Below are 22,248 nucleotides of genomic sequence, written 5' to 3'. Positions count from 1 at the left end.
GTGCAGAGGCATGAAACAGGTAAAGCCATCCAAAACTCTGCTCTGAAGCATTTAAAGTGATCTCGTGCTTTACTGCGCTTTGTGGGAACACAACCATTGTATCATAAATATTAACCAGAGTTATTAAACATTCTACAGAAAATGCATAAAGTAGTTTTATCAGTCTGTTTGATTTGCAACAGATCTAAAGGGACATGGGAACAGAGGAAAGCATTTTTCAGTGTAAAGTTACTTTGAATACATAGATACAACCAGGCTGGCACCTGCCATCTAAACAATTTCCTAAACAATTTCCTAAACAATTTCCTGTTTTCCACTAGGTCACGGATGCATGTATGGAACAATACTACCAAACTAAATCATACAGAGCTATGTTATTTAAGACTTTGTCATATTTTATCCTTCAACATTGTGTTTTAATTACATTTTCTCAAGGCTTGCAGTTAATAACCTTTCTTGTTGAAAGAAGGAACAGTTTTTGTCAGGCAGAGGTAGAAAAACTGCATGTCAAAAATCTTAGTGATATACGTATTTTGAAGAACCTTTGAAAACTTCTGCAAGATTAATTAAAGATCTGATTTAATTAAATTAAAATAAAACTTATCCTTACTTCATTAAGGTGTAACAAGTGCCACAGTCCAGAGAGCTGGTGAGAAGCAGCTGGTGTCAACTTCAGACAAAAAGCTATAAACTGAGCTAGATCTGAACATATGCTTAATTCTTGACTGCAGTTATTCCTGTAGCAGGTAAAAAAAATACAACCTAAGCAATGCTTAAGCAGGGCACATGAAACAAATCATTTGGACAGTAAAACAAATTGAGATGGCAAGCAAAGTCACCGAAAGGTTAAAATGACAGCATTTCAAATGTTGGAGAAGAACAAGCAAATACTACTCAAAACACTTGAATCCTTCAAAGTTGACAAAATCTAAACACAAGAAAAAGGGGAAAAAGTAGAATGTCCTGTAGCTATAAGCTCCATGTTGAGCAAACCATATAAAACATTTGGGGAGAAACTGTTTTCTAGCTTTATAGCTTTTGTGAAAAGTCAGAACTTTGCTGAATTCAAGAGTGAACCAATGATTCTAAGAGTCTCATTACACAAAAAAAATTGCTTTCACTGAAGTCCATAAATGAATAGCTTTCTTTTAAGGAATGGTAAACCAGACTAAAAATAAATACACTTGTCCCCTTGAAACAACACGAACACTTCTTAAATTAACTATTAATTTAAACTATGATTCGATGTGTGTATAGTTTACACAAAAGGAAGCATGCATGCTAGTTTACTTCCTTCATTTCCAGGTCTAGTTTAGTCTTTCTGCAGTAGCCCCCAGCAATCTGGTGATAAACATCTTCTGTTGATTTCTAATACCACATGTATTTGTGTGCTGCACAGATATATATGCACATACACACAGGTGTATATAAATTACAAATACATACACACAGATTTACATGCAGATGCAAAGCACAAAAGTTACAGCTTCTAGTTAGGGATTCTGAATCTCATTAAAGAAATAAAGGATTTCTTTCTCCAGCCTTCTTCTTACCTTCTTGCACAAGCCTTGGCCATGCAATCTGCTGTCAGTTTGTACTGCCAGAGCACCCCTATGTATTCCATTGCAGGCCACAGCTGAACCTGACTGCAGAGCTGATTCAGCAAGGCAGGGTCTAACTGGTTGGAGATGGTGTTTTCAGGAAGCCTTTCTTCTGAATAGCTGTATGTGACTCCTTCTGCTTTCAGTTGTGAATGCAGAGCTTTCAGAAATATATGCAGTTGATCTGTTTGACGGAATATAAAAGGCACATAAATGCACGTACTATGTTTCTTGTCAGTGAACATCTAACACCCTTTCCATCTGTGTATGAAAGAATGGAGATGGCAGAAACCATCCTGCTGGGCTCTTCACATGTGTTACCTACCCAGACTAACATCTTCTAAATGATTGGCTCTTATTATCAGGCCATCAGCTTGCAGCAATGCTTTCTTCATCTTTATTCCTGTGGCAGCGATTTTCACACAGCACATTTTTTCCTGCCATCTACTTTCTCCAAAGGCCAATCTTAGCTCCAAAGTGTTCAGTGCTTTGCTGAGAGCTTTTAACTGAGAAAAACATTCCATGCCCAGTTTATCCTGGAAACGTCAAAAGGACAATTTTTTTCAGCAGCACTAACAAAACCACAAACAAGATTTGTGACTGCAGTTAAAACTAAGATTTCGAATTCACATGCACACAACTAAAGTACAAGTAAAGTACCAGCCTGCAACAACAGCTTAACAATAATCTTTTAGTAGCACGACTCAATACAGCAGGAAGACAGAAACTGAAACAGGTGGCCACAATTCCTCCTTGTCAAGTTAGAGTTTTTTCCCTTCATAAAGAAACTACATATATTATGCAGACAAATAATACTTCAACATGGCAACTTACCTAAATCAAGGGCAATAAATACACAAAATGATAAAAAAAACCTCAGGAGCTACTGTGACTTAAAAGAAATTGCAGTTTACAACTGCAATTTAAATACATTTGGATGTTTAGATACATTAGATACATCTGGATGCTTAAATACATTTGGATCTCTCCAAATTCTCAGTAAGCACTGAATGTTCTTCACACTCTCACTAAATAAACCATGTGCATTTTTTGATAGCCGAGTATCCTTGAGAGATAAGGTAATAAAAACCTAGGTCTAACTACTGGTCGCCAACATGAAGCAAAGGCATCCCTCTGTATTAAATAAATATTTTCTATACATAGCATAATTAATAGTAGAAATGCTATCTGGATAACTGATATATTTCTCAAAAGATATGTACATTAACATATGCTGAAACTTTCTTTTTAATCAATCTAACAAACACAAAAGAAATGTGTTTTTGCTGTCCTGGAAAGCAAGTGCTGTAAATATATTAAAGCCTATCTGGACATTGCTGGAAATACAAATCTTTTGCAAACAGAGCAGAGTATTGATACCTTAAAAGGAAGGGGTCTTCCTAGAGACTTCTGTAGTATCTTCATATTGGCTGAAATACCAGCAGGATTGACCAAGCAGCTCTGAATCTGCTGTGAAACAGATTGAATTTCCCTGGAAATCCTTGTAGAGAAAAAAAAAAAAAAAAAAAAGGGAGGGACAGAGGGAAAAAAAGCCCACACAGTTAATGGAAGTTTGAGAAACACGGCAAAAGGCTGCATAGGAAAGTCACTCTCTCATCCTTTCACTAAGGGGGTAAAATTTCTAGATGATCATTCGAGCACGTGGATGCACAGTGCTAGGAAACATGAATTTTAAAAATGAACAGCTACTTAATACATTGTTATTTGCATCACTAACGGAACATGACTTGGGACACTAATCCAAACAATGCTAATTAGCTGTAACACTAAAGAAAAGAGTAATTTATACAGCCATGTAACAGAAACAAATCAAAACCCACCAAACAAAGCCACTCACTTGTTCTGGTCTGATCCAGTAAGCATTTGAGGAATTCTGTCAATTAGGTGTTTCATAACCCAGTGCCAGTGCAGAGCCAGAAGTGACAACCCTGGTGAATCCACCGTGACAGTGTCAGAGACTGCCCAGAACCGGTCCCGCCACTGCGAGCAGTAGAAAATCTAGCAACAAGCCAAGGAGGTTACGGTGTTACCACTGCTGCAGGTTACACAATACTTCGTGGTTCAAGCAAGAGAAAAAGCAAAACCATCACCATGTATTAACTTCAGAGTCCCACAATGCTTTGTATTTAGTGCTACACAACCAGGTTCTGCAGGTTCTCTAAAAACACCACACTGGCAGGTGGAACTACACCAGCCAAAACCAACCAATCCCTGCACCAAGTCTGCAATGTCAAGATTTCAGCAAAATTATATTCATGGTCTGAAAAGAGAGAGGGAGGAGTGAACCACCCCTGTGACCTGTATGTCAGCTGTCAAGGTTCAGATATTCTTATCACAGATAGAAATGGATACTCCCTTTATCATCAAACAGCCACTTCTACAGCACAGTTCATGCCATCCTAAGCAGGTATTAGAGGGCACAAATACAGCTACTGAAACAAACATGATCGTTTGCCTACTGTTAGGCATATTCTGAATACAGACAGAAGCACTGCTGTTTATTTCATGGTCCCTGAAACTAGTGTTCTGCACACAATCACATTTCACTTAACCCTAAATGTACTATGGAAAGTCTACTCACATCATGCATGTCATTGTCACTTAAGGCCACCTGATTAGACTTCACCCAGTGAAGTGCAAATGCATCCCAAAGTTCAAAGAAAGCAGCAAGGTTAACCACGATTCCATGAGGAAGACAGTTGTAACTCCCTGGATCTGAGGTTTGGGGAAGAGGAAAAGAAAAGGAGGGACTGAATATTCCAGCCAAATCGCATGACACATAAGGGTCAACTTCTGATCACTAGAACCTCTCTATAATTGAGAAAAAAAACACAGCCTTGGAAAAGATCCAAGAAATTAAGCAATATAAGTAGTCCTTCATTATTTGCACAATTCTCAATTACCTCTTTGCATTTTATACACGTATTAAAAAAAAACCATAATGAGGGATTTCTTGATCAATTGCTTCTATGCAGCACACTAACCTCATCACTAAATCTTACCCTTTGTTTTAGAAGTAAAACTTCCTACTTACATAATCTGAAGAACTTGGTTATTCTTATTAGCTAAAGACAGAATGTTATTCCAATTTCTCTCCACTGTTACCCTAAAGTTTGGTTAATTAAGAGAGAAATCATATCCACTCATTACCTCATAGAGGTGGGACATAAATAGTGTTGCCTAAGGTATATCTAATTTAAGAGTTAGATACCACACTAGTCCTCATCTGATTGCTTTACATTCACATACTCTTTCTTTGCACACCATGTTTAAAGTACACATTTCATAACAATGCAAATTAACCATATTAACCATATTTCAAATTGACTACAGAACCAAAAGGAACAGCAAAAATCAACCCACTTTTGTGGAAATCTAGAGACATTCTTAAGACACTGTTTCTTGGCTTCTTGCTGGCAATCAAATTCTTCTCAATGTAACTTCTTTTTTCTCGGTCAAGAAATAACACTGCCCTGAAGTAAAAATAAAGTTGTTACCAATCCAGTACTGCTTTAAATACTTGGCCTTATGACAAAGGTGAGCTACAACATGACATTTGAACTACAAAGTGACATCATGTATTCACTGTATTATGGAAGAAGAACCAGGTGCAGAAAATTGCAACAGATAATTGCTTGAATATGGTTTCTGTAGAAGCAAGCTTCACAAGGAGCAGACTCTTGACTTCACCAAGAAGGAAAAACCAGTGAGCTACTTAACAGGTGCAACACCATGGCCTCTGGGATATGTGAGCAGCTGCTTCCTTACACTTTAACTTCAGAATCTATGTACTTTTTCATCTTGTTAGGAAAAACAGTCCACATGCAAAAGCAGGGCAACTATTTCAGCTTTTTCAGAGATTTCACACTGCTGCTTCTGCCTCTAATGCTTTATCCCAACATTCTGATTTGTCCTTGAAGTACTGCACCATGTATGGAATGCTGGGAGCTCTGCTCCCTATATTAGGTGATTGTGTTTAATATGCATCTACAGAAAACAGAAGCAAAGAATTTAAATACCTGTACAAAACCTCTGCCTGGTATTTTAGATCACATCTATCAAAACCTAAAAACACACGTGGCAGACACCACAAAGGTTTACTCAGCACTGGTTACAGGCACTGGGCACTCCTTAAGGGGTTTTTTTGTAACCCACCGATTTGCTGCAGACTTCAAAAGGATAAGAAGCTGGTCTGTGTGTTTCATTTCTGTATCAAAGCTCATTGAATTTCTAATGATTTCCAAAAACTGCATGTTCCATCTTGGGTCCAGAGGCATCACATGTTCATCTGGAAAGGCAGACAAGACAGGACAGCAGTGAAACATTACTCAGTTCTTTCCTTGATCCCCCTGCCTATACAAGAACATTAGGGAAATAAAGAAGCAGCCTAGGAAGAAGGCAGTCAAACTCTCTCACTCCAGATATCCAAACAGAAAAGCATCAAAACTGACTGCAGGTTCTGGAAAACAGAACACTGACAATAAATTTAACAGGGGTTAGAGCACGCAAACACAGCTTGGAAACTCAAGTCCAGCTCACATTCCAGGCAATATACCCAGGATCATCCATAAAAGGTCCAGTGTCACTGTACGTAGTTTTCATGCACCTAACAAGCTTGGAAATGGAGCCACAGGCCTGAGCCCCCACAAAACACCAAGGGAAAATTATAGGCCAAAACGGGGGTTTCAGATGGACTAACACAAATCCTGGGGAAAAAAGACCAGGGTGCCTAATCTATCAAGTCAGAAAGGCAGTGAATATTTGAATCACTCTTCAGAACATCACTCTGAGCTGTAAGAATACATCTGAGTCACGGATACACAGCCAGGACTCACTGGCAGAGCACTCATATCTAACTTGAATAGGATGAATGCATTTAATTGTCATACTTGCTGTTCTAGACAGCAAGAATGTTTGTATTTGTTGTAATTGATTTTTTTGTTTTAATTTTCTTCCTTGTACTTTCTTTTATGACAGAAGCAACATATATTTAGAATTGAGTCTTTGTTTTGCTACATACACTTCCTAAGAAGGGTTGTAGTGTGTTCAGAGAACAAATAAAGGAAGCAACGTCTTACATCCATCTTTTTCAGAAGTACCTGTCATAGTTGGCTGTAGCAACTTGATCATGTTACTGACTCCAGATGAGAGGGGACTGGCATAAAAACAACCAAGGGCTACAGCACCTGCTTCCAGCTGAATTCGCACTGAGTCTGCAGGTGAAGAAGGGAGAACATGGGCATAGAAGAGCATTTAGTAGAAATCAAGAAAGATAACTTCAAATGAGCCAGCACAAGCAGATTGAATCAAATCTGTGCATGCACTCTGGATATGCTGGTTGGTCGTATTTTGTATTAGCTCCAAAAGGTCTTAAAAGCACCAGAATGTCATGGCTGAAGACATAAATCCAGCAAGGAGGTCTAGCTGAACTGGTGATACTACAGGTATGCTATTAAATATATGGTTTGTGAAAATCCTTGAGTTTATAGCTTCAAATCTTCCTCTCAACACATCTGTTGTGGGGGGGGAGAGGGTATTTTCTTTACAATTAAAAAAAAAGAGCATACTTTTCATTAAAAGTAATTTTTTAGGTCTGAAAAGACAACAAAATAAAGGGGAAGCAATCCCATTAATATAGGGACAACATAGTCTGAGATTTCAGACCACAGAAGAAAGCTAAATGGGTAAATTACTTGGACTAATGCCTGCCTAAATGCTCCATGAATTTAATGCGATTAATACTGTAATTAAATGCATAGCTCATCTCAGCTATTATCCTGAATGTTCAGGCAACACTGCTTCAGGAAATCTCAGCTCTACAGTTTCTTGGCTTTTTAAGCATTTGTATTTTAATACCAAATACACAGAAGGCATTTGACTGCTTTCACTATCACTAAAAAAAAAAGTGAAAAGGTGTATTTGCTTACACAGACCAAGACCCATCCAAAAATAACTAATTCAGAAGTGGCACAAGTTACCCACGTTTGAATAATAAAGGATAATGCTTAGCCCAAAGTCTCCTTATTTCCCTAAAATGCACAACCTGTTTCTATCTCGCCCTGGAGCATCCATGCCCTTGAATTAGTGTGGATAGTTGAGAATCTCCATAACTCAGATAATTTGAATGGTCTGGATGTTTTCATAGAACACTTATGATTTGCAAAAACTTAACAAGTCAGCCTTTAGACCAAACAAAGTTAAATTATTACATACCAAGCACCTGTGGCAGATTTTTGGCTAAGGAGTTAAGCCATTTAACTCTTAATTTCCAATCTTGATTGGTCGCCTTTTCTATGAACAATTTCACTGAAGCCTGGAGAACTTCCATTTTGTCCATCCAGTTTGCATCAATCTCAACAGCACTGAACTTGAGACTCTCGGGATTAGTGGACTGCATAACTTTCTTAAGATCTTGCAGAGTCACTGGTAATGTCCTGAAACACAAAGAAATTCAGCAATCAAGGGCTTGAACTGCCAGATCCAGGAAAGAATATATTTTGCAACCATCTTTAGGCATCAGTGTAGCAATGCAATGATCTTTCCTCCATTATTTAGCTTTAAAACCACTTTTCAATTTCAAATCCATTGGGGGTGTCTACTGTTAGGAGCTCACTGTTGCCAAAAATTCATGCACTACCCCAGGTGAATATGCACAGAATTTCACTGAGAAATTCTAATTGATTTGTGCACCAGAATGATATGCAAAGTTAAATTAAAAAAGACAAAGACAGGAAAGGAAGTGCTATTGATTAAAAACAAACAAACAAAATAGCAAACAACACAGCATGTTGCTAAGGTTTCACAATTTCAACATTGTATCTTAGTACCAACTTCTACAGCTTGTTCTTTCACTGGAAGCAAACTACAGTACCTGTCCAGAGTAGGTTACTAAGCAAAGAAGGCAGGAAGGAAGTTTTTGCACCAGTGTTTAAAAATTAACAGCTATATCGCACACGAAACCACTAAAAAATTCTTTTATATACCCCCTGCACATGGGCCTCTGCTTCTTTCAGACAGTTCTGTCTGAAGAAGGAAATTTGTGGTTTTACCTGAAACTACTGGACCTAAAATTACTGATGAATAATTGATTACATGAAAACAGGAAATCCACAGAATCATTAGTATACTTTAAAGTAGTTCAATGCTCAGGTTTTTTAAAACTTAGAAGGAAACTGAAGGAAGAGATTTTGGGGCTCTTATTACCTACTAAACCCAGTGTTTGCATTCACATTTCCTGCTAAATGCTTACTCCTAACAACACTCAAAATGAGTCAAAGGCACTTACTGAAGATCAAAGAGACAAGTCTTTTGAATGTATTTTGAAGATTTAAGAATAAAGCAGTAAATAATTAAACTTTCACTTGCAGTGGTTGTATGGAAAGGTAACAGGAACACAGTTACAGTGCATGACAATCACAGTCTCTACCTGCCCAATTTGATAAACACAGAATTTTGCAATAAACAATGAATAGTTCACATGTATTGTTTCTTATTTACTAGACAAAAAAAAAAGGTTTCCTGCCTACCTGCAGTTTCTGAGGTTTAGTCTGTGCAGACAGTACATCAGGACCTGTCCATCCCGCCGGACTGTGGAAAGGAGCGAGTCTTCAGCTGCAAACAGGCCCGAAGGCAGCGAGTCTGGCCACAATCCCACTGCTAGCAAGGACTCACCCCAAGGGTCAGGGGAAGCCAGAGAGGAAGCATGCCTCGTAACCAACTCTAACACAAGCTACAACAAACAACCAAAAAGCAGTTTAGAGTCATATTCAAACATGTAACATGCATTCAAGCACAACGGCTCAGGAAACATTTTCATTACATGTATTTATTATGAAGTTATTATAGACCGAATCTTCTACAAACACTATATAACATACACAATGAAAGTACCAAAACATTCCTACCAGAAGTGAAATAACACACTATACGGTTTCAAACAGGAAGTGAATGTGTCCACAGATGACAGTGTGCACAGTGTTACAGGCTACAGCTCCATCAGTGTGAATATCCCAGTATCCCAGCTGAAGCTGTTACAAACTACAAGCCTCAGAGTCCAAACAGGATATTGTTTGGTTCATCTCTCCAACAGCACCATCTCCATCAATCTCTTGCACACAGGCATGTAGGAAACAGGATCTCAAATACTAGCCTCATGCAGTTACATTTTTCACTTATCTAGTTATCTAAGAAAAGCTTTCAAATACAGGACTTTTACCTTTTGGTTAATCTGCAGTTGTTGTGAGCGGCCATAAACTTCCCAACAGGCTCTGTAAAAAGACTTTGCAAATCCAAGGCCTCTTTGTATTTGCTGCACAATTAATACAGCAGCCTGAAGCAAAGGTGACAACGATGACACAGAACCTGAAAGATACACAGCAATTAGGGTGATGTCAATGTTTAGCAACTGTCAACCCTTTAATCTGACAAACACCACTTTAGGTGTCATGATACAAAACAAATATATCCTCCTGTCCTGAAAGCTGAGTGGATTCTTCCCAAGGTTGATAAGAAAATCTGACAAGATTGTAAATAACAGATGACCAGCTCAAAATAAGACATCAAACAGCTGAGATGAATGAAACTCAGCGGCAAAGAACAACTTGTGCAACCCCTCTCTTTTGCTGATTTTCACTTACATACACTGCCTTCCCTATAACAAGGGACAACAGACAAGCGCCAGAGTCTGAGGTCTCTGTAACAAAGCACTGTAGTTACCGCTTTTTCATGACTTGGGCCTACTTCCTGGGAATGCAAAAAACCAATCCAAAACTACCTGATTATAGTTTTATGTGCTTACTTATATCAGCACATAACACAATAAAATAACCAGGGTTTAATACTGAAGACTTCATCCATATATATGCAATGAGCCCACATTGCTAAAAAACACCAAGAAGATTTTTTTTTACCTGCTATTGATGCCTTGGTTTCTGAATGCACAGCCAGAAGTGCATCACAGACACTATCTCCAACTAAACCCAAACCATGCAGGAGTAACTTCAAATCCAGACTGTCCAATACATTTCCATCAGTCTCCCCAGGAACATAAATTTCAATCCCACGATTCCGCATGGCTCTGGATATTTCCCCATGAACTGGATCCATAGAAAGGAAGAGCCTGTTGGATATTAGAAAAGAATAATTCAAGTTGATAGGGACCTACAACAATCATCCATTTCAACTGCCTTAAATTCTGAAGATGTAGCTTAGGTCCTTAAACTATCTGGAACTACCAAATCTGCTTCTCCATAAAGTACATTCGTCTTCATAAAAATGGGGATACGATATCTAGAAAGCCAGAGACAGCTACTGAATTTAAATGAGAAATCTGTATGAATAGTTATACTTTGCAATTAGACACAGATATTCTGCATGACTTTCAACTCATTATTATCTGAGTTATGACTGTTTTATCATTTGCCCACTTACAAAGAGGAGTTAAACTATGCCTCTGAGCTATAGAGGCTTTTAAAAGTCTTAGCAACAGCTTCAAATAAATCTGTGCTATTTAAAAACCAAAGTATTCAACATCCAAGTAGTTAATACTATCAATAGACACCTCTTAAAAGCAAGGAGGAAAAAGTACTTCTGAGACACAAAGCAGTGAAAACAGGTTTCTGAGAAGTCAAAAATATTTCCAATTCAGAGGAGCCAGAGAGTATCAGTCCCAATATCCTTGTTATGGATTTATAAAAGGTAGGAATTACACAGAATCCTGTTATGTTCTCCTCCCATCTTCCCCAGAGACTTCTTCAGGTCTGAGAGAATAGACTGTCTGTTTGGGTGGTTTGTTGGGGTTTTTTTAAGTTCTGTCACTCAGGAAACTGAAATTTATAGATGGGATGGAAAAAGCTGTGAAGAAAATTATTATGCCCATATACCAGCCTTCGTAACTAGCACATCTAAAGACTTCACCATCCTCAATGCATGTATCCTAAACTTCATTACAGTGAGACAGGGAAGTGCTGAAATCCTAAATTAGAAATGCAAAATCAAGGCAGAGGCACACTGCTATGAATTTTCCGGTGTAATAGTTTGTGTTGCAACAGGGATATAAAGCAAAGCCTCTTAACCTCTCTTTTATATGCTCACCACAGTGCAGTTTTCTTCCTTACTAGACAGTGTCACAACACTACATGGCAAACTGAACAGCATTAAAAATACCAAAAGACTGGCTCACTGATGACACCTTTATTCTAAACCTATTTCATAAAGGGAAAAAAAACCTCACCAAAAAAAAAGCAGAAATCCAAAGTACCTGAAGTTTGGATGAGGAGTTATGGTAGGAATTGTGCCATCTATGACACCTCTCTCACTCATGGTCAGAACACCTCCTGGTTCAAGCAAAGCATTCAAGCGGTCCAGCACAGATGGGCTACATTCAAAACAAAGTTATGTGGTCATAAAAAGGTACCAATTTGATCCCTTTCTGATCTGAAATCAAAATGGTACCCATCTTGAGCAAAAGCCAAACAGTTAATTACTTTATAAGGTAACAGGAAAACTATCAAGTGCTAAGTTCTCTGAGAAGGAAGATACTCTTCCAGAAAATCTAATTTATTGCTCCTCTGTATTATCAAATGCAAAATACTCAGTTGTGAACCACACAGTAAGAGGCAGAGTCAGCTGGGGAGGTCAAAATATTCACTGAAACAAGGCCACTTACTTGCAGAAATTAACATTGTCCATTAACAGCCAGTCTCCAGATTGCAGGGCCTGAACCAACATCCCATCTACCCATTCAAAAGTGCCATGACTGTTGCAGTCAGCAGCCTGGGCCTGCTGCAGCTTGAAACGTCGGAACTCTTCTACCAGGTGAGCAAACTCTGAAAGGAAATACATCTTACACTGAGACTTACATCAACAAAGTAGCTTCCAGTTCCATTCAAGAAAAACAGTAGTTATTTTGTTAATAAACTATATGCTTCCTACTTTTTAGGGGAACATAACAGCAGAGGCTCCAGCTCTTCAGTAGCCTCCCATGGGCAAAATCCATGTGAACAGAAAAGGTTTGCAAGCACAAAGAAATATAAAACAGATTGACACTTTACTCCCTAAACAGGTACTTTTCTGCATCCCTTCTCCCTCATTAGATGAAATTTGATGAGTATTAATGCCTTATTTTAAACAATGATTAAAAAACAAAGGAAAACCAACTCATACATTATTCTGCTGACATTTGTGAAGCGCAGCTGATCAGTGCTTCCAAGTACAAATGCAAGAATAGCGTATCCAAGTTCCCTTTCTTAGGAATACAAGATAAGAGCTTGTATTGCATCATACGTTGAGTAGCTCAGTACAGGAGAATTTCAGTGCATTCAACTGCCCACCATACATACCCGCCTTTGTGTAAGAATTTATTTTGTTGTTTAGTCTCTGGGTAAGTACAAGTATTCCCTCCAGTTTGCTCACTAATTCAGCTGTAACACTTCCACCTCCTTCCCCCAGAGATTTGGGTTTGTAATTCAGGATGAAATTGCTCCAAGCACGCAGCACGAGTTCAGCATCATCTGCACAAAGTTCTGCCAGGAGAAGACTGTCCCTTACGAGTGTGCTTACGGCATTCTCCACCCTTTCCAAGAGGCGCTGCCATGGCCTGTTGATATCAACCTGCAAAAAGGCCATTAGGGAGTCAGTTCATGCAGAAGACCGTGGTGCCAAGGCTCCATTTACAAACATAAACTCACTGCAGACTGGCCACTATTAGGTGGGAAGGAGAAATACTGCCAAACATTACCAAAACAGTATTTACCTGCTCAAATCCACCCAGGAGTTCAGTTGTATCCATCGCGCTGTTCATCGCCATGATTTTCAGCCGGTGGCCGGTGAGATGGGCCAACAGCTCCACCAGACTGGTTTTGCCAACAGCTGCTGGGCCCACCAGGATCACCATCCAGCTCATGTGCACACACTTCATTATGGGCTCCAGGGACTGCAGTGAATGATGCAGAAGTGAGAGAGCTCTGCCAGAATGAGGAATGTAGTTGCCACGAGAAAGAACTGAATAACCAATCTGAAAGGGATGACAGACAAGAGGCAAATGGGAGTTTAGCTGTGCAAGTTGTTTCCTTCCCTACACAAAATCCCTTGTCAACAGTTTACCTGAACATTATACGGATTGATGTGAAACTCCCTGGTTCCTGTATACACATTGGCCTCCTGGCCAAAAATGTCTCTAAATACAGAAATAACCTAGAACAGTTAAAAGAGCAAAAAAGAGACTTATCAGTTCAAGTTATCCACTGCTCCAAAGATTCACTTCTAAAGATTTACATCTGAATAACTTTTCCTTTCAGCTCCACCTCTGTATGACAGTAACTAACACAGTAAATCACAAGCTCATTTAACTCAAAGTGCAGCAAGCCATGTGAGTGTGAGCTGCTCACAGCAACCTTTTCATTTATCATGGCTTCCTGAGACTTGAAATACTGTAAGAAATGTGTCTCTTTAACAACGTACTGGGATAGAATTCACTTCATAAATAAGCTCTTTGGTAACACAGAAAAATATGACAATGTTACAGGGAGAGGAAAGTAAACCCACGAGGAAATATCCCATCATGTACAGCCAGTAACTTCAGTTTTACAATCTGACTGACTTTCAGCTTAATACCATTTAAATGCTGTGAAATTAAACAAAAGCACAGGATTTCTAAGCAAGAGAGGGATAAGTAGGTGGCAAACATATTATTTAATACTAAACCACACAAGTATATGTTGTTTAAGTCCTTGATTATTCTACTTGTCTTCATTTACATCAGATGCCTGCTTTTACACTAATTAAATTGGTATTTCAAATGCCATGGGGAGCAGATATCTATATCAAACCTCGAAACCCCAAACAAACCTACTTTTCTTTTTTAAGAGAGAAATGTCTATGAATGAATAGCAAGGAATCTTCAAATTGGAGATCTATACTTGGATTTCTATAAATACTTTCTGACCATCTGAAGAGCAAGGAAGAACACATGGCTCACCTTTTCTTTGTCTTCTCTGGTTCTCATTCTTTCTCCATATACCAAAAACACATGCTGGCCTGGATCATAACATCCTGGGGACTGGTCAACAAGCATAAGCTGGCACCAGCGGAAAAGATCACGTAAGTTGAACTCCCAGGGTCCTCCCTTCTGTCCCCACTTCTTTTCAGCCATTACTTCTTTTTCAATCTGAAAAAAAAAAAAAGTAATTTAAAAACTAATCTTTTATTCCACCCACAAGCTGGTCTTCAAATATTTTTTTTAAAAACTCGACTGAGCTTATGCCTTGGTACTGCTTACAAGACTGAGACAACTGAAAGAGCAGGCTGAATTTACTTTGCTGAACATATGTTAGGAACTAAAGCTTGGTTTAGTTTGTCTCTTCTCTACTATTCCTCTAACACTCAGCTCAATTTTCCAATTTGCTCTTGCACTCTTATAAATGAATATGCAGTAAGATGCTGACACAAGAGATTTTACCCAAGGTCACAGAATACTACTTTCTCCTGTGTATATATTTTATCTTCTGTGAAAACCAACTCCTTGTCAGTTATCAACCAACCATCTGACTGTTGTGGTACAAGAATTCAGGTACCGGGTTTAGTGGTGTTCTTTACTTTCTTCTGCATATACTTTCACCCCTCTTTTTTTACCCACACACTTCTCTATAAAAATGCTTGGAAATATAACATTAGACTTAATTTTTTTCTAGTCTTACTGCATTCTGCCTACTTCTACAGAAAAGAAATTAAAATATATTTACCATGTTATTGAAAGCAACCATTTTAGCAATAATAGTTTTATCAATAGCAGGAAACAACGTATTCCCAATAAACTTCATATCTTCTGCTGACAGTGGATCAACATACACCTATAAAATCAAGAGAATTCAGAGTATTTATACACTCAGAAACCTACAAGACAGGATCACGATATAGTGTAAACAAAACAAATAAGCTTGCCTGTGTAAATCTATTAAGAAAGGACTTGGGGAGACCCTTCCTTCCACCTCCTTGTCTGTACGGATTCTGGCATCCAAAAATCTTAGTCGTCTTGTGCTGTACATGAAAATTCATTCCCAATTCTGGAACATAAATCTCAGCTCTGTGGTCAAAGCATGCATTTAGCCCCTCTAACACAGACTGAGAAGCCAGATTCAACTGAGGAAAGAAATAAGGATACAATATTAACGCTCCACAAAACATTTTTACATAACCTCTAGTTTAATAATCTGGATATCTAGAAGGTAAAATTCCATTTCATTGCTGTTCTAGAACTAGCACATGTTATTACCACCAGCTAACCTGTTATTACACTGGAGCAACTAACCCTTGTACTCGTTACTTGTACTGTTTTTTTTCACTGTGATAACAAAACAACTCTCCATCATAAAAGCTGCATGTTCAAGATGTTTCTTCTGAATTTATGTTCACAGATTTGTGGTGCTCAGAGCATTTTGTTTGTTTGTTTTTTAAATTAAGGCAGTCTCAGCTATTTAATTATAGTGGTTGTTTAAAGTGGCATTCTTCACAATAGTGGGGGAAAAGAAGGTATACAAGGGGTTACAGAATTGAAGATTTTGCACTCTAAAGTAATCAGAATGCATATTGCCAAGAAGGCAGATCTGTGCACACACATGCGTGAAAGCACTTGCTACATGGTACGTGAACAAACCTGCAGGGGGTAGAATAGCTTATACTGGCAAGACAGAACTCTTCTCCACCTCAAATCAGTAACCAACACAGTGTGTCAGTCCCAGAAAAACACCTTCTATTTCAGTGAAATTGTATCTATGGAAGAACACCTGTCTCAAAACTTCTGTTGACACTCTTCCCTAAAAACTTTCAAATGTAAATCAAACCTATCCTTGGGTTTCTGCAGTAATTCAAGCTGGGATTCAACCCTTGTCCTCTTGTCTCAAAGAAATCTAGTCATCACCTGCCTCCATGAAGGGAGGGCATTGTCACTCAAAGGTATTTATTCCAAAAGACAAATCACCAAATTTGCTCCTCTAGAACATTCCATTTTATTTGTCCTGAATTTACCTCATCTAATACAATCCAGTGTCCAGCCTTTAATGCTGCTAACAGTGGTCCATCACGCCAGGCAAATTCTCCTCCCTTCCCACCTTCAACAGGCAAGTCTGTCCCAAATAAATCTGTCACATCCTTTGGGAGTAAAGAACAAAATGGGGGAGTTGAGGAATTACAAAATCTAACAGAAGTTCATAAACAGCATTTGTTAACTTTACTTAACATTTTCTCCCTTCCCTTTTAATACCTACACTTTAGGTCTATTTAAAAATTTTCAGTAGTTGCAAAATGCTAAAAGCTTTTCCATTATAGGACTCCAGTGACCAGCTACTATATTTAACAACACAAATTTAAATTGGAACAGAAAAGCTAAAAAGCCTTAAAGCTGTTTTCAAGTAATGTTGCAGAAGCCAAGAAAAACACAGTAGACAAAGATACGCATGACTTCACCTGAAAAGAACAGAAATATCTGGGAATTGGCACTCACTCACAGAAGCTTACTGCTCTTTCAGGTTCCCCCTCCCATTCAGTTTTATCTTGAGACCAAGAAGGAAGAATTGACATTTCAGAGACAGTGCTGAAGTTAAAGAGAACTGCACTTTAAAAGTTACTCAAGGCTTCTACCCTGCCATAAACACTGAGTACTGAAGATAATATTTTACTCTACCGTTTGCTCAGACAGGTTGATTCGAACAAGACAGTTTCCTGAGGCTTTTGCCAGGGCAGCAACTAGGCTGGTCTTGCCCACTCCTGGTGAGCCCTCCAACAAAATAGGTTTGTTAAGCTGTAGAGCTCTTAACAGTCTTTGTGCATTCACTGCTGTAGTCCCAGCATTTAAAGCATAATCTGTCGCGTTGCTCCTCTGGAGAACAGGGCCTAAAACAAAGGAAAGGTAAACCAGAAAACAATTAAACCAGGATGTTTATGCTGGAGGTGCTGACAGTGTGCCTCTGAATGAGCTCACTCTGTCTGTAAATTGCTGATCTCAGTACAGCAAGCAATGGAGATTCCAGCTTGTATGCCATTCTCAGAGATCAGGCACACACACTTTCTGTTAGACCCATAGCTGCATCTCAGCCCATCTCCATATATTTATGTTGAATTTTGCAAAAAAAGCATACGGATATATGATTTATTTTGCATGAAACTTCAATACCTCCTGGTTCATGACTTAAACTAGGCATCTATCCCTGAAAAAACATAAATCTGTCCTTGCACTTCAGTCATGTGGATCTAACACTCAAAAGCAGCTCTTGAAGAATTGACACTGAGGGATACAATTCAGTCATGCTCCAGAATAACATATTAATCTATTGCATACACTGCCAGTTCTGTGAAGGAACACCCCTTTAATTAAAACTTTGCTTTTTCTTTACTATTATTATGGCATACAGTGGGGAGAGAACACAGAGCTTGTCTGCCAAATAGCCAGTATAGCTCCCTGGACATCACTCCCCCAAATGTGTAATACAGCATTGCTCAGGTATGCAAGATATTAATCACCAAGGCATCCTACACATCTTGATACCTGTTTTGTATGAAAGGGATCCGAAGAGATTCCTTTTGCGATCTAATCAGTAGAGGGGAACTCTAAGCAACTTCCAAAAAGCATTACTTTGTACAATTTTATGCATGACTAACACAATCCATGAATGCCAGAAAGTTCAAATATGAACAATTAATGCAGCATTAGGAACACATAGGTCCATGTGCTAAAAACTAACCAGCTGAGTTAGAAAGCTCACAGTCATCGATTTTTAGTCCTGTCACTGCATTTTAAGGGTAAGAAGCAGTGTTTTGTTAATTCCATTAGCATTAATTTGTCCCACGAGGGACTGAAATGCAGGGACTAAATGATTTTGCAAAAATTGTAGCAAATCTTTGAGAGCCTAGAGCAAGGCCAGGCATTAACCTCCAGTCTGTTTAGCTTTGTATTCAGGACCCCTGCTTTCCATGCTTTGTACAAGGACCAGGATGAGCTGCAGCTTTAGTTAGTGGAAGTTAACAGGCATTCTGAGCATGCAGAAGTGACAGAAAATCACAACTCCAAATTTAAAAAAGCTTTGTTACACCAAAAAACAGTCTATGAAAACTAGCCCATTAACCATTAAGAAGTAATGAAAAAAGGGAATGAACAGATGTGTCTTCTTAATAAATGTGACTGAGTTGCAATCTACACACTTGGAGGCAGAAAAGGCATTTTTCTAAGGCTTAAGAACCAATAAATTGTTCTCTGATGGTTCAGGTATCCTACTGAGATTTAGTGAATAACAAAACTACTGAAAATATAAATCACAGAATAAATGTCCACCCACTCCCACAGTCTCTTGCCTCTTGGAATAAAAAATGGGTGAATTCCCATAAAGTTGTCCATCCATACGAACTCTTTTTCCTTTGTTCTGTCATAAATCTTTAGCTCATTCTTCTGATAATCAGTCAGCTCAAAGAACTGACTCATTTTCTCACTTAAGAATGTCAGGCATTTATCACGAGCTAATAAAGCCATGTCAGCTGAGCAGGATGTTGTACCTGTAATTAGAAAAGTTAAGTGTGCTTCAAAACATAACTAGGCACATTCATCTTATGACAAGAAACTCAATCCCTTCATGTGCATGCAGGTTTTTATTTCATTTTAATGTATTTGCTTGACAGTGCTTCCAGTACTATTTACCATGGACAGATTGCTCTGTGAGCAACAGAGCTAAGGGCACCGTATTTCCGACTCCCTTTCTTCTACCATCACAATCACCCTGATCCCTCGCCATAGGCCCCCCCCAGGCTTTCTTTTCTGGCATTTCTTGTGCCTTTCACTTTCCCTCCTCTCCCTTATCTACTATTTATTAGCTGGGCCAGCAGCCAAACACACAAAGATGTATTCTCAGCTATATGCGTGGTACAGGCCAGCACAGACAGATGCTCACATGTGGAGTGGGGGATAGAGAGATTAATATGTGCTCATGTGCTTAAGTACTGTATCAGCTCAGAAGACTCAACAGAAAATACAGCTTTTCTTTACTTGTGTGCTAGCCTTTGTAATATTATTAATCCCTCTAATTTACTTTAGCTTGCTGTATTACTCAAACTCTTGCTACTGAAACACAGAAAAGGCACATGACATAGAGATTGTTAAATAGAAGTAAAAGCTTCTCTCAGAAGAGTCCCATGCTGCCCCAAAGCATTTTGTTTGCATTTGACTAAAAAATATTAGTACAAATACACAGTTTCATATTTTCTGCTACCAAATGAGCACTGAAGACTTACCTGATCCTATTCCATCAATATACACCAAACATGCAGCATGGATAAAAGACATCACTGGAGAAACGTTAAGGCGGCTACATCCCTTGGCAGAACCTGACTCATCCTCTACCATGACATTCATAAAATTAACCCAGGCCAAGATGTCTCTCACACTGAGAATACACTGGCGACCAAACTCTTGATTAGTCAGCCATTCAACGAAGTCCATCATAAGTTCTGCTATGTCTGCCCCTAAAAAGAATGCAAACAAACAAACACACACAAACCCAAATAAATTTGAGTTGTAAAATAATTGTTTTGGTCACATCTGCTACACTGTTGTAAAAACATCTCTAAAGTAGGTACAGCTGCATGAGCAATGTGGATGGGTACTCTATATCCTAGAAAAACAATAACACAAGAGTAAGTTCATGCCTGAGCTGTCATTACAGATCCTTTTAAATTCTGGTAACAAGACAGAATCAGGTGACTAATACTAACAGTGAAGCTGCTGGCAGAAAGTGAAGTGCCCACTCTTTCAACACTCTACATTAAAACCAAGTTGGGACACTGAAGGGCTGGGGATAGTTCAGCTATCTGGATGGTGAAGTAAACACAGCCCTGAACCTAATTCTGGCTAGACATATAACATATACAGTGAGGGAAGAACAAACTCCAAAATATATCATACTGTCCTCAGGGAAAAACGTAGCAGAGAAAGGGTCATACTGGTATGAATTCTGAGGAAAGGTTGGCAGCCTCCAACCTCCTTATTTTCTTAGCAGTATTTGAATACCAACACAGAGAAATACCTACCCTCGTGGTTTATTGCACCCAGAGACAATCTTGGATGAAGATTGTGTTTTACAATCTGTACCAAATCATCCCGGCCATTGCTCTGTGGGCACCATATTTCTGTAAATCTGTTGCGCAGCGCAGGGGAAAGCTGCAAACAAGCAGAGTGACAGAGCAATTAAAGATTCATTACATCATCTTCCTTAGGGCTCTGTTAACAACAGCCTTGTAGTCACTGCACTTGTAAACAATAAATAAAGTGAACAAGATAGACATTTCCTTCTAATTTTGACAGAGACACTTTGTAAGAAAATCTCTGCAAGAAGGAGGATTTTTAAAACTTCTAGTAGTGGTATCAATGCAGGAAATGTGTTGTAAAGAAAGTTCAAAAGAATATGGGAAGAAGCTGAGCTAGTTTGCAAGCACCAAAGCTACATTTCATTCTAGGACATCATGTATCAAACAATGGCTCTGTAATCTCCCTTTGCTTAAAAGAAAATCACCACATGGAAATTTGCCTTCAATTACAACCCGCTTCTCTACCTTCTCTCTTTCTTGGCTGAATTGGTCAAGCAAAAATTAGTAGCACAAATGCAATGCAGAAATAAATCCTGTTTAAACACATGGCTTCACAATGAGTGGTTCTCTACTCCAGAAACCACTTTAAATGGAGTACCCATCTTGTTTTGAGAAAAAGAGCTTCTGGCTCTTTTTTATAGACCTAGCTTCCAACACTGCTTAAAAGTTGCAGGGTTTTGTTGTCTTACGGGTTTTCTTTAACATGTTTTAAATTACTTAATTCTCAACTTCAGAAACCATTTTTTGCAGTAAATGAAAAAGATCTTTTGCGATGTGATGTTCATTATTCACCAAGAAACACAAGAGGACCATCACTGTCTGAATAGGATTAGTGAGAAAAATCTGTTACACGACTTCGTACTACCCCAGAGAGCTGGATTTACTTGCTTCACAAGTCACAGATCCTGCACTTGAAGTATTCTACATATTAAGTCTGAGTATTGAGAGGCCTGAAGCTTCCTTTGACATTTTGCTGAGTAGTCATTTATAATGCCAAAGTGACAGCCCATGGAAGTGTCAGAAAACAGATTCACCCCAATCCTCCTTTAGAGTGATGAAGCAGATGCCAACTAGAAAGCACTGGATGCCAGAATTGGCATGACACATTTTGGCACTGCACCTCCAACCACTTAATGGCCAGTAAGACCAGAAAGATGCATGCTGTATTTCCAGATGTTTTGACATTTACCTCTTTTTTCCCAAAGTCACCTCCAGGGTTCATGGTCGCAAGGACACGGAATTTCTTTCCTGCAACTAATAGTTCTACCTCATTCTCCTCATCATCTTGACCACCTTTTTCAGCAAGTACCAATGTCTTTTCAGCTTCAAGAACACTAGAGAAACGGGTAAAAAAAAATAGTTAATTTTAAATTCTGTTCCACGTTTCAAAAGGTCACTTAGAAATGAAAATCACATTAATTTGCCTGGATAAACTTTCCTTTACCCAATATAACGGGTAACAGAAAAGACTAAAATGAGGGATACTGCAGCAAATAGATAATGA

The 22,248-nt window shown here is 38.7% G+C and overlaps 1 protein-coding gene across 1 annotated transcript in view; it reads right to left on the bottom strand.

The window, feature by feature from the left end:
• Positions 1 to 22,248, bottom strand: part of MDN1 (midasin AAA ATPase 1) — a 93,563-nt gene that overhangs the window by 36,797 nt on the left and 34,518 nt on the right. Inside the window, exons 32-58 of the mRNA XM_069011160.1 lie at positions 21,934 to 22,078; positions 20,688 to 20,817; positions 19,893 to 20,123; positions 18,963 to 19,160; positions 17,299 to 17,507; positions 16,644 to 16,766; positions 15,561 to 15,758; positions 15,362 to 15,469; positions 14,599 to 14,787; positions 13,725 to 13,814; positions 13,375 to 13,635; positions 12,962 to 13,232; positions 12,289 to 12,448; positions 11,881 to 11,997; positions 10,532 to 10,740; positions 9,838 to 9,983; positions 9,149 to 9,351; positions 7,836 to 8,056; positions 6,722 to 6,835; positions 5,778 to 5,910; positions 4,986 to 5,095; positions 4,204 to 4,337; positions 3,460 to 3,620; positions 2,982 to 3,102; positions 1,927 to 2,137; positions 1,554 to 1,785; positions 611 to 737 (exon numbers count right to left, since the gene is read on the bottom strand). Of these exons, the coding sequence (XP_068867261.1) occupies positions 611 to 737; positions 1,554 to 1,785; positions 1,927 to 2,137; positions 2,982 to 3,102; positions 3,460 to 3,620; positions 4,204 to 4,337; positions 4,986 to 5,095; positions 5,778 to 5,910; positions 6,722 to 6,835; positions 7,836 to 8,056; positions 9,149 to 9,351; positions 9,838 to 9,983; positions 10,532 to 10,740; positions 11,881 to 11,997; positions 12,289 to 12,448; positions 12,962 to 13,232; positions 13,375 to 13,635; positions 13,725 to 13,814; positions 14,599 to 14,787; positions 15,362 to 15,469; positions 15,561 to 15,758; positions 16,644 to 16,766; positions 17,299 to 17,507; positions 18,963 to 19,160; positions 19,893 to 20,123; positions 20,688 to 20,817; positions 21,934 to 22,078 (4,552 nt within the window). The remainder of the gene's footprint in view (positions 1 to 610; positions 738 to 1,553; positions 1,786 to 1,926; positions 2,138 to 2,981; positions 3,103 to 3,459; positions 3,621 to 4,203; positions 4,338 to 4,985; positions 5,096 to 5,777; positions 5,911 to 6,721; positions 6,836 to 7,835; positions 8,057 to 9,148; positions 9,352 to 9,837; positions 9,984 to 10,531; positions 10,741 to 11,880; positions 11,998 to 12,288; positions 12,449 to 12,961; positions 13,233 to 13,374; positions 13,636 to 13,724; positions 13,815 to 14,598; positions 14,788 to 15,361; positions 15,470 to 15,560; positions 15,759 to 16,643; positions 16,767 to 17,298; positions 17,508 to 18,962; positions 19,161 to 19,892; positions 20,124 to 20,687; positions 20,818 to 21,933; positions 22,079 to 22,248) is intronic.

The sequence above is a fragment of the Aphelocoma coerulescens genome, chromosome 3 (genome assembly GCF_041296385.1).
Source record: "Aphelocoma coerulescens isolate FSJ_1873_10779 chromosome 3, UR_Acoe_1.0, whole genome shotgun sequence".
In the NCBI taxonomy this organism is placed as follows: Eukaryota; Metazoa; Chordata; class Aves; order Passeriformes; family Corvidae; genus Aphelocoma; species Aphelocoma coerulescens.
Note: the sequence above shows the minus strand (reverse complement) of the source record. Positions and strands in the feature narration are given on the sequence as shown.